The sequence below is a fragment of the Electrophorus electricus genome, chromosome 1 (assembly GCF_041902795.1).
Source record: "Electrophorus electricus isolate QZ-2024a chromosome 1, ASM4190279v1, whole genome shotgun sequence".
NCBI lineage: Eukaryota > Metazoa > Chordata > Actinopteri > Gymnotiformes > Gymnotidae > Electrophorus > Electrophorus electricus.
The window spans coordinates 9943721-9955870 of record NC_137497.1 but is presented as its reverse complement, the minus strand read 5'-3'; the positions used below and the strand labels follow the sequence as shown (position 1 = coordinate 9955870).

Here is a 12150-nt window from a genome sequence, read left to right as displayed (position 1 = left end):
GACACTTTTACAAGCACACGATTCCCTTGTGTTTTTGGGTGGGAGACCCTGTTCTCATTATGATTTACACCGTGTGTTCAACACATGTTGAGATGAGCTGAACTGACAGCCGCGCTGGAGGAAAGAATGCAACAAGTTAATATTCATTCAATAGAACTGAAAGGTTTATTGGTTATTCCTTAAAATAAACCTGTGATCTCTCTCCACAGGTGTTTTTATGAAACATGTAGCTGGCTAATATTAGTAACCTTAAGCTTGCCAAGTTACAGTATATTGTTGGTTACTACACCTAGATACCTCACACTAACGTCATACTAGCTTGACTTAGGAGTGAATGTTGGCTGCTAATTTTTTCATCAAGCCAGAGACATCAAACTAAAATAGAACAGTGATGGTAGAAGACGTGGAGTCAGCAGAGAGAGAAACTGAGCAGACAGCTGACAGTAAATTCAGGACATCTGAACACAGTAGTGAGGAACAATGTTCAGCACTGGACGAGTGAACCTGTGGACTTAATTACAAGAGAGAAAGAAAGACACACAAGACACAGTAATCAGTAATCAGGAGATTAGGAGGAGAGAAGGAGTGAAGTGTGTGTGTGTGTGTGTGTGTGTGTGTGTGTGTGTGTGTGTGTGTGTGTGTGTCACACTGGGTCCCTGATGTTCTGTAACAAAGCTAATGAGGCTAATGTTAGCTTCCTTAAATCTAAGGAACTGGCTAGAATATAAAATACTCCTGCTTGTTCATTTACAGTTACTATAGAGAGACAGAAAACAACCAGGATGAAGAGAAAGAGTAATGCTATTGCCATGGCAACCTTCTTTAGTAAGAAGACAGCAGGAGAGAGAAAAGACAGAAGAACTTGATGGTGAAAGTGTCCAGGAGGAGGACATGGAAGAGAGTGAACACAACAGACAGAGACAGAGGAGCCAGCTGTGTCCTCTCTCACTGTAGCCCCACAGCTCTGCTGTAGTGTCAGCTGTGTCCACTCTCACTGTAGCCCCACAGCTCTGCTGTAGTGTCAGCTGTGTCCACTCTCACTGTAGCCCCACAGGTCTGCTGTAGTGTCAGCTGTATCCACTCTCACTGTAGCCCCACAGGTCTGCTGTAGTGTCAGCTGTGTCCACTCTCACTGTAGCCCCACAGCTCTGCTGTAGTGTCAGCTGTGTCCACTCTCACTGTAGCCCCACAGCTCTGCTGTAGTGTCAGCTGGGTCCACTCTCACTGTAGCCCCACAGCTCTGCTGTAGTGTCAGCTGGGTCCACTCTCACTGTAGCGCCACAGCTCTGCTGTAGTGTCAGCTGTGTCCACTCTCACTGTAGCCCCACAGGTCTGCTGTAGTGTCAGCTGTGTCCACTCTCACTGTAGCTCCACAGGTCTGCTTTAGTGTTGGCTGTGTCCACTCTCACTGTAGCCCCACAGCTCTGCTGACTTGTTTAGTTGTTTTTTTGTGTTAATGTAAATAGTTGATTTTAGTGAATAAATTAGTTGTGTGAAGTAGCGATATTGTTTCAGACATTTCTGCACCCATAATTCATCATTTGATACTACATAATTCAGATACACTGAGAATTATAACCACACACTGAGAATTATAACCACACACTGAGAATTATAATCACATGTAGAATTATAACCAAATGTAGCAATATAACTACATGTAGAAATATAACCACACATAGAATTATAACCACAAGTAGAATTTTTGGAATCTTGAAATACAACCTTTTTCGAGGGGATGAATCAAAGAACTGAAGATACTTGTAAGTGATATAAAATATTAAGTGCTGGACAGAAATTAAACCTTTCTCAGGTAATAATATTTATGTTTATGTAACCCACACCCTTGATTTATTGGTGAAGATTTATTCAAATTGTAATCTCATGGGTTAATTAATGACTCCCTGACTAACTTCATGTGAATGTCATAATCTGATAAGGAATTAAACAGTATGTAGTTTATTATACACTATAATAGTGGTTTTACCACTGTATTAACTTGTGTACCCTGAAATTCCTCTGTGCTGTAAGGATATTTTATTGTGTCACCACAAGAGAGAGACAGACAGATATATTATTTGTGTGTGTGAGAGAGTCAGAACTGACTGACTGATGGGGTCTGCCTCACACACACCTGACTGACAGATGGGGTCTGCCTCACACACACCTGACTGACAGATGGGGTCTGCCTCACACACACCTGACTGACGGATGGGGTCTGCCTCACACACAACTGACTGACTGATGGGGTCTGCCTCACACACACCTGACTGATGGGGTCCCTGACTCAGCTATTAAGCCTCTAGGATTCTCGGTGCACCACTCAGACAGAACTCAGGACATCACTTGGAAAAGCAAAGGCAGAGGAGAATGTTTCATGATCAGTGACTCATACTGTGAGCAAAGGAATGTAAACACTAGTAAAAGATTATGCTGTCTGCATTCTGTCCAATCAATACTGCAGTGTTCATTCCTCCATAATCACTATTGCAGTGTTCATCCTACCACCATTAGTACTGCAGTGTTCATACACTAATATTCACTACTGCAATGTTCATTCCTCCATAATCAAAACTGCAGTGTTCATTATTCCATAGTCAAAACTGCAGTGTTTATTTCTACATAATCACTCCTGCAGTGTTTATTTCTCCATAATAAATACTACTGTGATTATTCCTCTAAAATCACTACTGCTGTGTTCATTCCAACATAATCGCTACTGCAGTGTTTATTCCTCCATAATCAATACTGCAGTGTTTATTTCTCCATAATCACTACTCTGCGTGTCTGCCAACAATATTTTCAGTTTGTATATTAATGTGTTTGTATTTGTGAAACATTGAATGAGATCTATGTTGTTCTGTTTCCTGTTATGGTGTTAGGGGTGGGATATTTTGATATTTGGACTCTGATTATGGTAACTGCCATTCACTGACTTATGAACCAACCATCCATTATTTGTTCATCTGTTTTAGGTTGCTAATGAATGTTATTTGTCATGTTTTTGTCCATTTTGTCTTTGATGAAGACACAGTAGTGTTAAATGTTGCTGTGTTTGTAAAATTAAAAGGCTGAAAATGTATCGGTGTGTTCCAGACCTTTCAAACTCTTCTTTACATTTTTATTAGCAGTTCAGATCTTTTAATTCATCATCCTCTGACTGAACTACATTATTTACTGTATTTAATCTTTTACAGACTATCTGGCTGTGGTCTCACGGAAGAGTCTTGCAAATCTCTCACATCAGTTCTACAAACAGAAAACTCACTGAGAAAGCTGGAGATGAATAATAATGACCTGCAGAATTCAGGAGTGGAGCAGCTCTGTGCTGGACTGAAGAGTTCACACTGTAAACTGGAGATTCTCAGGTGAGTTTCTGTGACTATTTTTGAATGTAAATAAAGAGGCATTTTAAAAAGGTCAGTGTCAACTCCCTTATAGTACAGTATTAAACAAACATTGCCAGACAAGGCAATGCAAGGAAATATACATTTTTATATTATATTATAAAGTTCTCTTCTCTAAATATTTCTAAATATAGTTTTCTGTTGAAACCTCACTGCATTTCATTAAATGACCACACTGTGGAGACAAAGAGTTACATTTGTGATGCATAAGCAGATATTCAAGTCTAGAAGGGAAATATAACATTGTAAAGAGGAGACACAGATGAGTCCTTGTCCACATGTACAGGTGTATTTATTACAATGCTGCTTCAACTAGGTGCTTTGGCATTTTGTCCACAAGCTGCATTTTTGGTCACCTGAGCGCAGAAATTTAGCAAAATGTCTTACAGGATGAATATATTCAGAAACTCCCAACAATAGTGTTGTAAAATGAAGTGTTCTAATGTAAGATTTTCACTGAGTGATTTTATGTAGTTTATGTATGGAAACACTGTAAACATCAGTCATTCTAATCTCTCTGCAAATACAAGCCCTTAAAATCTTAATTAAAACATTTAAAGCTGAACTATTGAGGTTCTAGACACATTACAGGACTCTTCTACAAGCACACATGATTCCCTTGTGTTTTTGGGTGGGATATTGTCTAAGTGTGTGTGTGTGTGTGTGTGTGTGTGGTACCTAGCATGTGTGGTGTTTTGAACTTCAGACATTTCTGACATTTCTGCATCCATAATTCATTATTTGATACTACAGAATGTAGATACATCAAGAATTATCACCACTTGTAAAATTATAACCACAGGGAGACTTATAACTACTTGTAGTATTAGAACTAAACATAGAATTATAACCACTTGTAGAATTATAACTAAACATAGAATTATAACCACAGACAATTTTTGGAATCTTGAAATACAACCTTTATCAAGGGTATGAATCAAAGAATGGAAGATACTTGTAAGTGATATAAAATATTAAGTGCTGGACAGAAATGAACCTTTCTCAGATAATAATATTTATGTTTATGTAACCCACACCCTTGATTTATTGGTGATGATTCATTCAAAATGTAATCTTATGGGTTAATGAATGACTCCCTTACTGACTTCATGTGATTGTCATAATCTGATAAGGAATTAAACAGTATGTATGTAGTTTATTATACACTTAACTTGTGTACCCTGAAATTCCTCTGTGCTGTAAGGCCATTTTAGTGTGTCACCACAAGATGTTCACTGGTCCCATCTGTCCCCCCAGTAAATATGTTCTGCAGGCCTCAACTGGACATTTGGTGCTGAAATTATTTGCCAGCAAACAAGCCAGAGCTCACACTATTTAGTTCAAGATCAGTATAACAACTGTTCATACACAGTAAACTAGACCTCACACTGTTTAGTTCAGGGCCAATATAACTACTGTTTATACACAGTAAACCAGACCTCACACTGTTTAGTTCAGTGCCAATATGACTACTGTATATACACAGTAAACCAGACCTCACACTGTTTAGTTCAGTGCCAATATGACTACTGTATATACACAGTAAACCAGACCTCACACTGTTTAGTTCAGGGCCAGTATAACTACTGTTTATACACAGTAAACCAGACCTCACACTGTTTAGTTCACGGCCAATATAACTACTGTATATACACAGTAAACCAGACCTCACACTGTTTAGTTCAGGGCAATATGACTACTGTTTATACACAGTAAACCAGACCTCACACTGTTTAGTTCAGGGCCAATATAATTACTGTTTATACACAGTAAACCAGACCTTACACTGTTTAGTTCAGTGCCAATATGACTACTGTATATACACAGTAAACCAGACCTCACACTGTTTAGTTCACGGCCAATATAATTACTGTTTATACACAGTAAACCAGACCTCACACTGTTTAGTTCAGGACCAATATGACTACTGTTTATACACAGTAAACCAGACCTCACACTGTTTAGTTCACGGCCAATATAATTACTGTATATACACAGTAAACCAGACCTCACACTGTTTAGTTCAGGGCCAATATGACTACTGTTTATACACAGTAGACCAGACCTCACACTGTTTAGTTCAGGGCCAATATAATTACTGTTTATACACAGTAAACCAGACCTCACACTGTTTAGTTCAGTGCCAATATGACTACTGTATATACACAGTAAACCAGACCTCACACTGTTTAGTTCACAGCCAATATAATTACTGTTTATACACAGTAAACCAGACATCACACTGTTTAGTTCAGGACCAATATAACTACTGTTTATACACAGTAAACCAGACCTCACACTGTTTAGTTCAGAGCCAATATGACTACTGTTTGAAATCTTATTTATTACACAGATTGACACAAATATGTTTCATTTACTGTTTATAATGCTTCACCTCGATTGAACGTGTGTGTGTGTGTGTGTGTGTGTGTGTGTGAGGGAGAGACAGAACTATTATTTGTTTGTATGTGTGTGTGTGTGTGTGTGTGTGTGTGTGTGTGTGTGTGTGTGTGTGAGAGAGATGGGGAGAGAGAGAGACAGAACTATTATCTACGTGTTTGAGAGAGAAAGAGAACTATTATCTGTGTGTGTGTGTGTGTGTGTGTGTCTGTGTGTGTGTCTGAAATAGAGAGTGAGAGACAGTCAGAGAGAGACAGACAGATCTATTATTTGTGTGTATGTGAGAGAGAGAGAGAGAGAACTTTTATCTGTGTGTGTGCGTGAGAGCAAGAGAACTATTATTTGTGTGTGTGTGTGTGTGTGAGAGAGAGAGAGAGAGAGAGAGAGAGAGAGAAAAAAACACTATTATCTGTGTGTGTGTGTGTGTGTATGAGAGAGAAATAGAGAGAGAGACAGAGAGAGAGAGACAGATCTATTATTTGTAAGTGTGAGACGGAACTATTATCTGTGAGTTTGTGTGTGTGAAATAGAGAGAGAGAGAGACAGACATCTATTTGTGTGTGTTAGAGAGGCAGAACTATTATGTGTGTGTGACCACCACTGATAGAATGTGCTCCTCACTGGACCCCTTGCTGTGCTCCTTGTCTTTCTGCTTCCTCCATACAGGAGAACAAACACTGACCACAGAAAATACTTAAAACCACAAGATGTCTGGAGGGCTCAGAAGTTCAGAAACAATAGTGAAGGTGTTTTGCAGGGAAATTATATAAAATACAAATAGTGGGAGAGTCACTGCTCTGTTAAAAAAAAAAAAAAGAAATGTGTAAAACTCTTATTTAATGCATTGTTCATAGCAACACTCTAATACAATGGTTATGCTAGTTTTAATGTGTCCAAGCTACATCCCACACAATATAGTAACATGGCCGTCTTTAGGGTTCACAAATTATGAAGAAAATCATCAGTTTTATCTTACAGTGTTTGGAGTGTTGGAGGCAGCCATCTTCAGTTGCTGGTTATTTCAGCTGCAGATGATTAGAGAGAGATACCAACCTTTATACATCTCTGTTATGTGCCAGTGTAGGGGGAGAGACCACAACAGACACTTTATTCTGAGCACAAACCACTATTACAAAAAAGTAATAGAGATCTACAAACATGCCGTCTGACTCTATGGGGAGTATAAGCCAGAATAAAAACCAAACCCAACACTTGCTCCACCCCAAACCTGTCTTCATTAAACATAAACCAGAAGAGGGAAAAGAAAATACAGTAGTAGATGTAACAAGCTCAAATCCACTCAGTGAATGTACAGTAATCTTCTACACCCACGATATTTTATGTTGATACACACAGCCACACAATAGACTACACTACCCAACACTGGCACAATGACCTGGGGGAATTGTACTAGGACAGAGCCAACTCTGGAAACTGAAGGTACAAATCTGTGTTCTATTAGCATGCCTGTGTTCAGTTTGTCTATTAAATGTTATCAGGCTGCAGTTATGGAGTGTTTGTAGTTTCACTGTAACTGTAGTGTGGTAGCAGCAGGGTGTGTTTGGGTGTGTGTAGGGCACCAGAATGGTCAGAAACAGTATAACACCATTATATGTAGTGAAGATAATGTTCCTAATATTTTTCTCAACTAAAACTGGGAGCACACGAAACAGCAGAAAACAGTTTGGTCTAGAAATACAGTAATAACCTTGTGATTGTTGCCCTTGTGTTTTTAGGAAGTCTATGTTGACGTATTAAAAAATGTCAAAAGGTACAATAAAAACACTCCACAAATTTTTTAAATTGTACCATTTGAAAAAAAAAATAAAGGTAGTAATAACATGAATATCCAAGAAGCACTTGTATCCAGCAGTAACAGGAATATGAGTGAGAAGGTTCTCATTTTGAGTGACAGTAATTTGATCCAATCACATATGTGGTAGGACGGCCGGGGCGGCAGAATATTGAATGACGTCATTACAGTGGCCAATAGCATCAGATGAGCTGTTTTAACTTACTGAGGTGAAGAGAACTGTAGTGGATCATGAAAATGACAGAAAATCTCAAACTGGAATTGGAGGATATTTGCTGCTATGGTGATTTCCAAGAGAAAAGGAAAATACCAGAAAGGGACAGACAAAAAGTAAAAGTAGATGGACTAAGACAGACAGACAAAGCCTGTGTGAGTTTTTCACTGAATCTCTGATCGTCATTCATGGCTAACAGCTAACTAGGTAATGTTAGCAAAGAAAGTCTAGCTATGTTGATTTGTTTAGTTGTTTACTGTTCAGCACAGATATCTAACCAGCTAACAGTCTCAACAATTTGACCAAACCGTCAATAAGCAAGATTGGACTTCTTGTTTTTGCAACAATCAAGTTACAGTCTTTAGGAGAAATGCGGTTGGATCTTCACGTAGTTGAGAGCAGGAGGGAGGAGGGTGAGGGTGTGACGGGAGATTTGACGGGGATGTGATTTATAACATCTGGTGTTCATGAAGTACAGCTGTGTATTAATCAGTCATGTCCCCTACATCAGTTTAAACACATTTAAACCTTGTAGCTAGGTTACAGGTGGTCACTAGGTTACAGGTGGTCACTAGGTTACAACCGCGATCACGCTATCCGCGCTTTAGCGATTCACGGTCAAGTCATCCGCGGTTTAAATTTAATGCGCCTATATGCGTGATTATACGGTATTTTGCTGCTCACAGCAACCTAACTCTTCCTAAGCAAAGAAACAGACTTGCGTATTTGTACAAAATACAGTTTACTTGATTGAACTAGTTTAATTGCGTAATTAGATTAAACACAATTGGTAATATATTTACACATCTTAATAAGCATTGTGGAAAATGCTTTTTCTACATAATGTTTCTCAGAAGGTTATTATAGATCTTGACTGCCAGCTGAAACGGGTTATCACTAGTGAAATGTGGCAAATGTGCAGGGCAGGGGAACTCCAGGGCTGAAATATTCCACTGCCAGTTGAATGGTGGCCCTTGGCCATCACCAGATCATTAATAAATCTATATTGAAGTTTTACATATTTTTCTGAATTGTAACAAAATGCAAAAACAGTTCCACTACCACATGTGAGTAGAAGCCCTTGACTATTAGCAGAGTAAGTTTGGACACTCACTGTACAATGTCTTCATAAATCCATATTAAAGTCAAACCACCTTTAGGCGAAATAATGCACTCATTTTGTATAGACTGAATTTGCAGAGTATCAGCAGAGTAAGTTTGGACAGATTTCACTCTACTATTTTTCATAAACTCCTATTAAAATAATAATACCTTTGGGTGAATTCATGTTTCATTCAGGTTGATTTTGGATATCTATTTCTCAGAAATGTCCTATAAAGCCAAGACAGTTCCATGACCACATAAGAGTACATTTATATTTACTTTTACAGCATTTGGCAGATGCTTTTATCCAGAGTGACTTACATTGTAATATTTAGTGTATCTACTGTAGACTATATTGTATTGTCAGTTGTATCTACTTGCAGTCTAGCTATCTGTAATCTTGAGGACACTTGTGAAAGTCTGGCATCAGCTTTGCAACTTCCAAAAAAAGTATGCATCGCTTAGGATTCTTAGACTTTATCTCTGATTCACAGGTCCTCCACATTTCCTCCAGAAATGTGACAGTGTTTTTACTCCTGTTATCACAGCCAGATGTAGAATTCTGCCAAGATTTTACTGGCATCATCTCATACAGTCTGACATGTAACAGTCTAATAAGACCACTGAAATCACACAGTGTAAGTCCAGCTTTGGGGTTCTTCTGATGTAGGTTAATAGTGCACTAGAGTTCTGAAGGGCTGAATAAAAATAAGAGCAAAAATAAACACAGACAGCAGCGATCTGGAGAAGAGTGAACAAAACCATCTGCCATGGAGGACGCCGGAGAGAGATGAGAGTGGAGGAACCTCCACTACAGTTAGCAGCCTCTCTAGCTGCCCCATGCAGGCTGCTCTGGAAGTGCATCTCACTCTCTGTCTCTCTACCTGTTTCCCTCCTTTCTGCAGACTGTCTGGTTGTTTGGTCACAGAGGAAGGCTGTTCTTCTCTGGCTTCAGCTCTGAGGTCAAACCCCTCCCACCTGAAAGAACTGGACCTGACGTACAACCACCCAGGAGAGTCAGGAGTGAAGCTGCTCTCTGCTAGACTGGAGGATCCCCACTGCAGACTGGACACTCTCAGGTATGGAACGTTAGTGTGTGCATGTGTATGTGGGTTTGTTTGTGTGTGCTTACGTGTATGTGTGTGTGTGTGTGTGTGTGTGTGTGTGTGTGTGTGTGCGTGTGTGTTTCTGTGTTGGTGTCTGTGTGTGTTTATGAAAGAGTGAGAATGAGAAAATACTGAAAACTGAGTCTTCCATTCCTGAGTAGTGCAGTTCCCATATCATACTGTGGTGGCTGGTGAGTTCACTCTCCATCATTCTCCTGTAGGAACTGCTGAGTTTTAGTTGACATGCTACATTTCCTCAGCCTCCTCAGGAAGTACAGATGCTGTTCTGTCAGGAGTTTATAAACTCTGTTCCATTTTTTGAGGTTAGTTGTAATTCATTTATGAACCACAGGGTGTCAGTAGCAGCGAGTCGGTTCATGTGTGTAGCGATCGTAGAGTGAGAGAATACAACTCCAAGAGTTCTAGTTATTGTAGTTATTATAGTTACTGTAGTTATTATAGCCGTGCTAATGCAGTTGTCTGCGTACATCTCATACCTTTTGAAAACATTGTGGTTGTGTGTAGTTTATTGTATTGTTATTTGTAATCACAGATCATTATTTGGTGGATAATGTTATTCTCTGTGAAGTTTGCTGCATTGTGTTTTGTGTATATCGGTACTTGTTGTGGCTGGCTTGTTGTTGATTTGTCTTTCATGTGATTCAGTTTCATGTTTCCTCCTGTTGTCAATAAAACTGTGAACAAGAGCTGAACATTTTCAGAGTTCTGATGTCAGGAGAGTGTTAACCTGCAGGTCATGCTGGGTATCGTACATAAACAGAGGACACAGCAGATACTGTTGGGATTTCTTTATGATGTGGTGTGTGTTGTAGGTCCAGGTGAGGTCCTCACTGATGTGGGGTGTGTGTTGTAGGTCCAGGTGAGGTCCTCACTGATGTGGGGTGTGTGTGTTGTAGGTCCAGGTGAGGTCCTCACTGATGTGGGGTGTGTGTGTTGTAGGTCCAGGTGAGGTCCTCACTGATGTGGGGTGTGTGTGTTGTAGGTCCAGGTGAGGTCCTCACTGATGTGGTGTGTGTGTGTTGTAGGTCCAGGTGAGGTCCTCACTGATGTGGTGTGTGTTGTAGGTCCAGGTGAGGTCCTCACTGATGTGAACTCCAGGAAGGTGAAGGAGTTTACCTCCATCTCTCCTGTCTGTAGTGGTGTGTGCTGCTGCTTCTCCTTCCTCCTTGGGTCAACAATCATCTTCTTGGTCTTGTCTGCATTCAGGGAGAGATTGTTGTCATGACACCATGTCACCATGTCTGTCGCCTCCCTCCTGTATGCTGTCTCATCCAGTGATCAGTCAAACCAGTTTGATGATGCTGGTGTTATACTGGGCAGCCACACAGTCCTGGGGGGTCCCAGTGTTCTCAGTCCTTGTGCTGGATGTACATTGCCAGTTCTGAATGACTGATTCTGTCTGTTAGAAAGTTCAGCCCCATTTACAGAAGGAGGGTGTGAGTCCAGTGGTGAGTGTTTCAGTCAGTTTGGTTGGGGTGACTGTGTTGACTGCTGAGCTGTAATCAGTGAACAGCACTGGAACATAACTGTCCATGTCCTCCAGATGTGTGAGAGACGTGTGGATGTCAGTGCTGACAGTGTCCTCGGTGCACTGGTTCTGGTGGGCTGTAAACTGGTGGGGTCCTCTGGACAATAACGGACATTACAGTAGTAAGAATATAGACAATAAGGAGCAGAATAAGTAGTGAGATGGAGAAAAATAAATAAAGAAATATGGAACAATAAGCAATTAATGTCTAGTGTGGTTTTCTAGAAGTCCTTGTCTGGTCCCGAGGGTGTGCACATGACCGAAACTCTTCCTGTATGAGATCATCCATGAAGGGCAGCGGGGAAGTAGCTGTGTGGGGTGGAGGTGTGGGGGGCTACAACAGGGGGCATCATGGGGTGGTGGGATTAGCCATGGCAGCTGAGACAGTAACGTCATGACATCAGGGGTAGGTGAACCTCAGCAGACAGAGAGACTAGATTATTAGACATGTCCAGGTAGAGGGTGTGTAAAGTAGGAAACTATGATGTGCAAAGATGGACTTTGGCAGATGTAGCTGTGGCAGCACAACTAAAAGGAACCACAGGCATGATCAACAC

At 40.4% G+C, this 12150-nt stretch overlaps 1 protein-coding gene across 1 annotated transcript in view; it reads left to right on the top strand.

Annotated features, from left to right (window-relative positions):
- LOC145657037 (NACHT, LRR and PYD domains-containing protein 3-like) overlaps positions 1-12150 on the top strand; it is a 90858-nt gene that overhangs the window by 64014 nt on the left and 14694 nt on the right. The window contains exons 15-16 of the mRNA XM_081711345.1: positions 3198-3368; positions 9844-10017. Of these exons, the coding sequence (XP_081567471.1) occupies positions 3198-3368; positions 9844-10017 (345 nt within the window). The remainder of the gene's footprint in view (positions 1-3197; positions 3369-9843; positions 10018-12150) is intronic.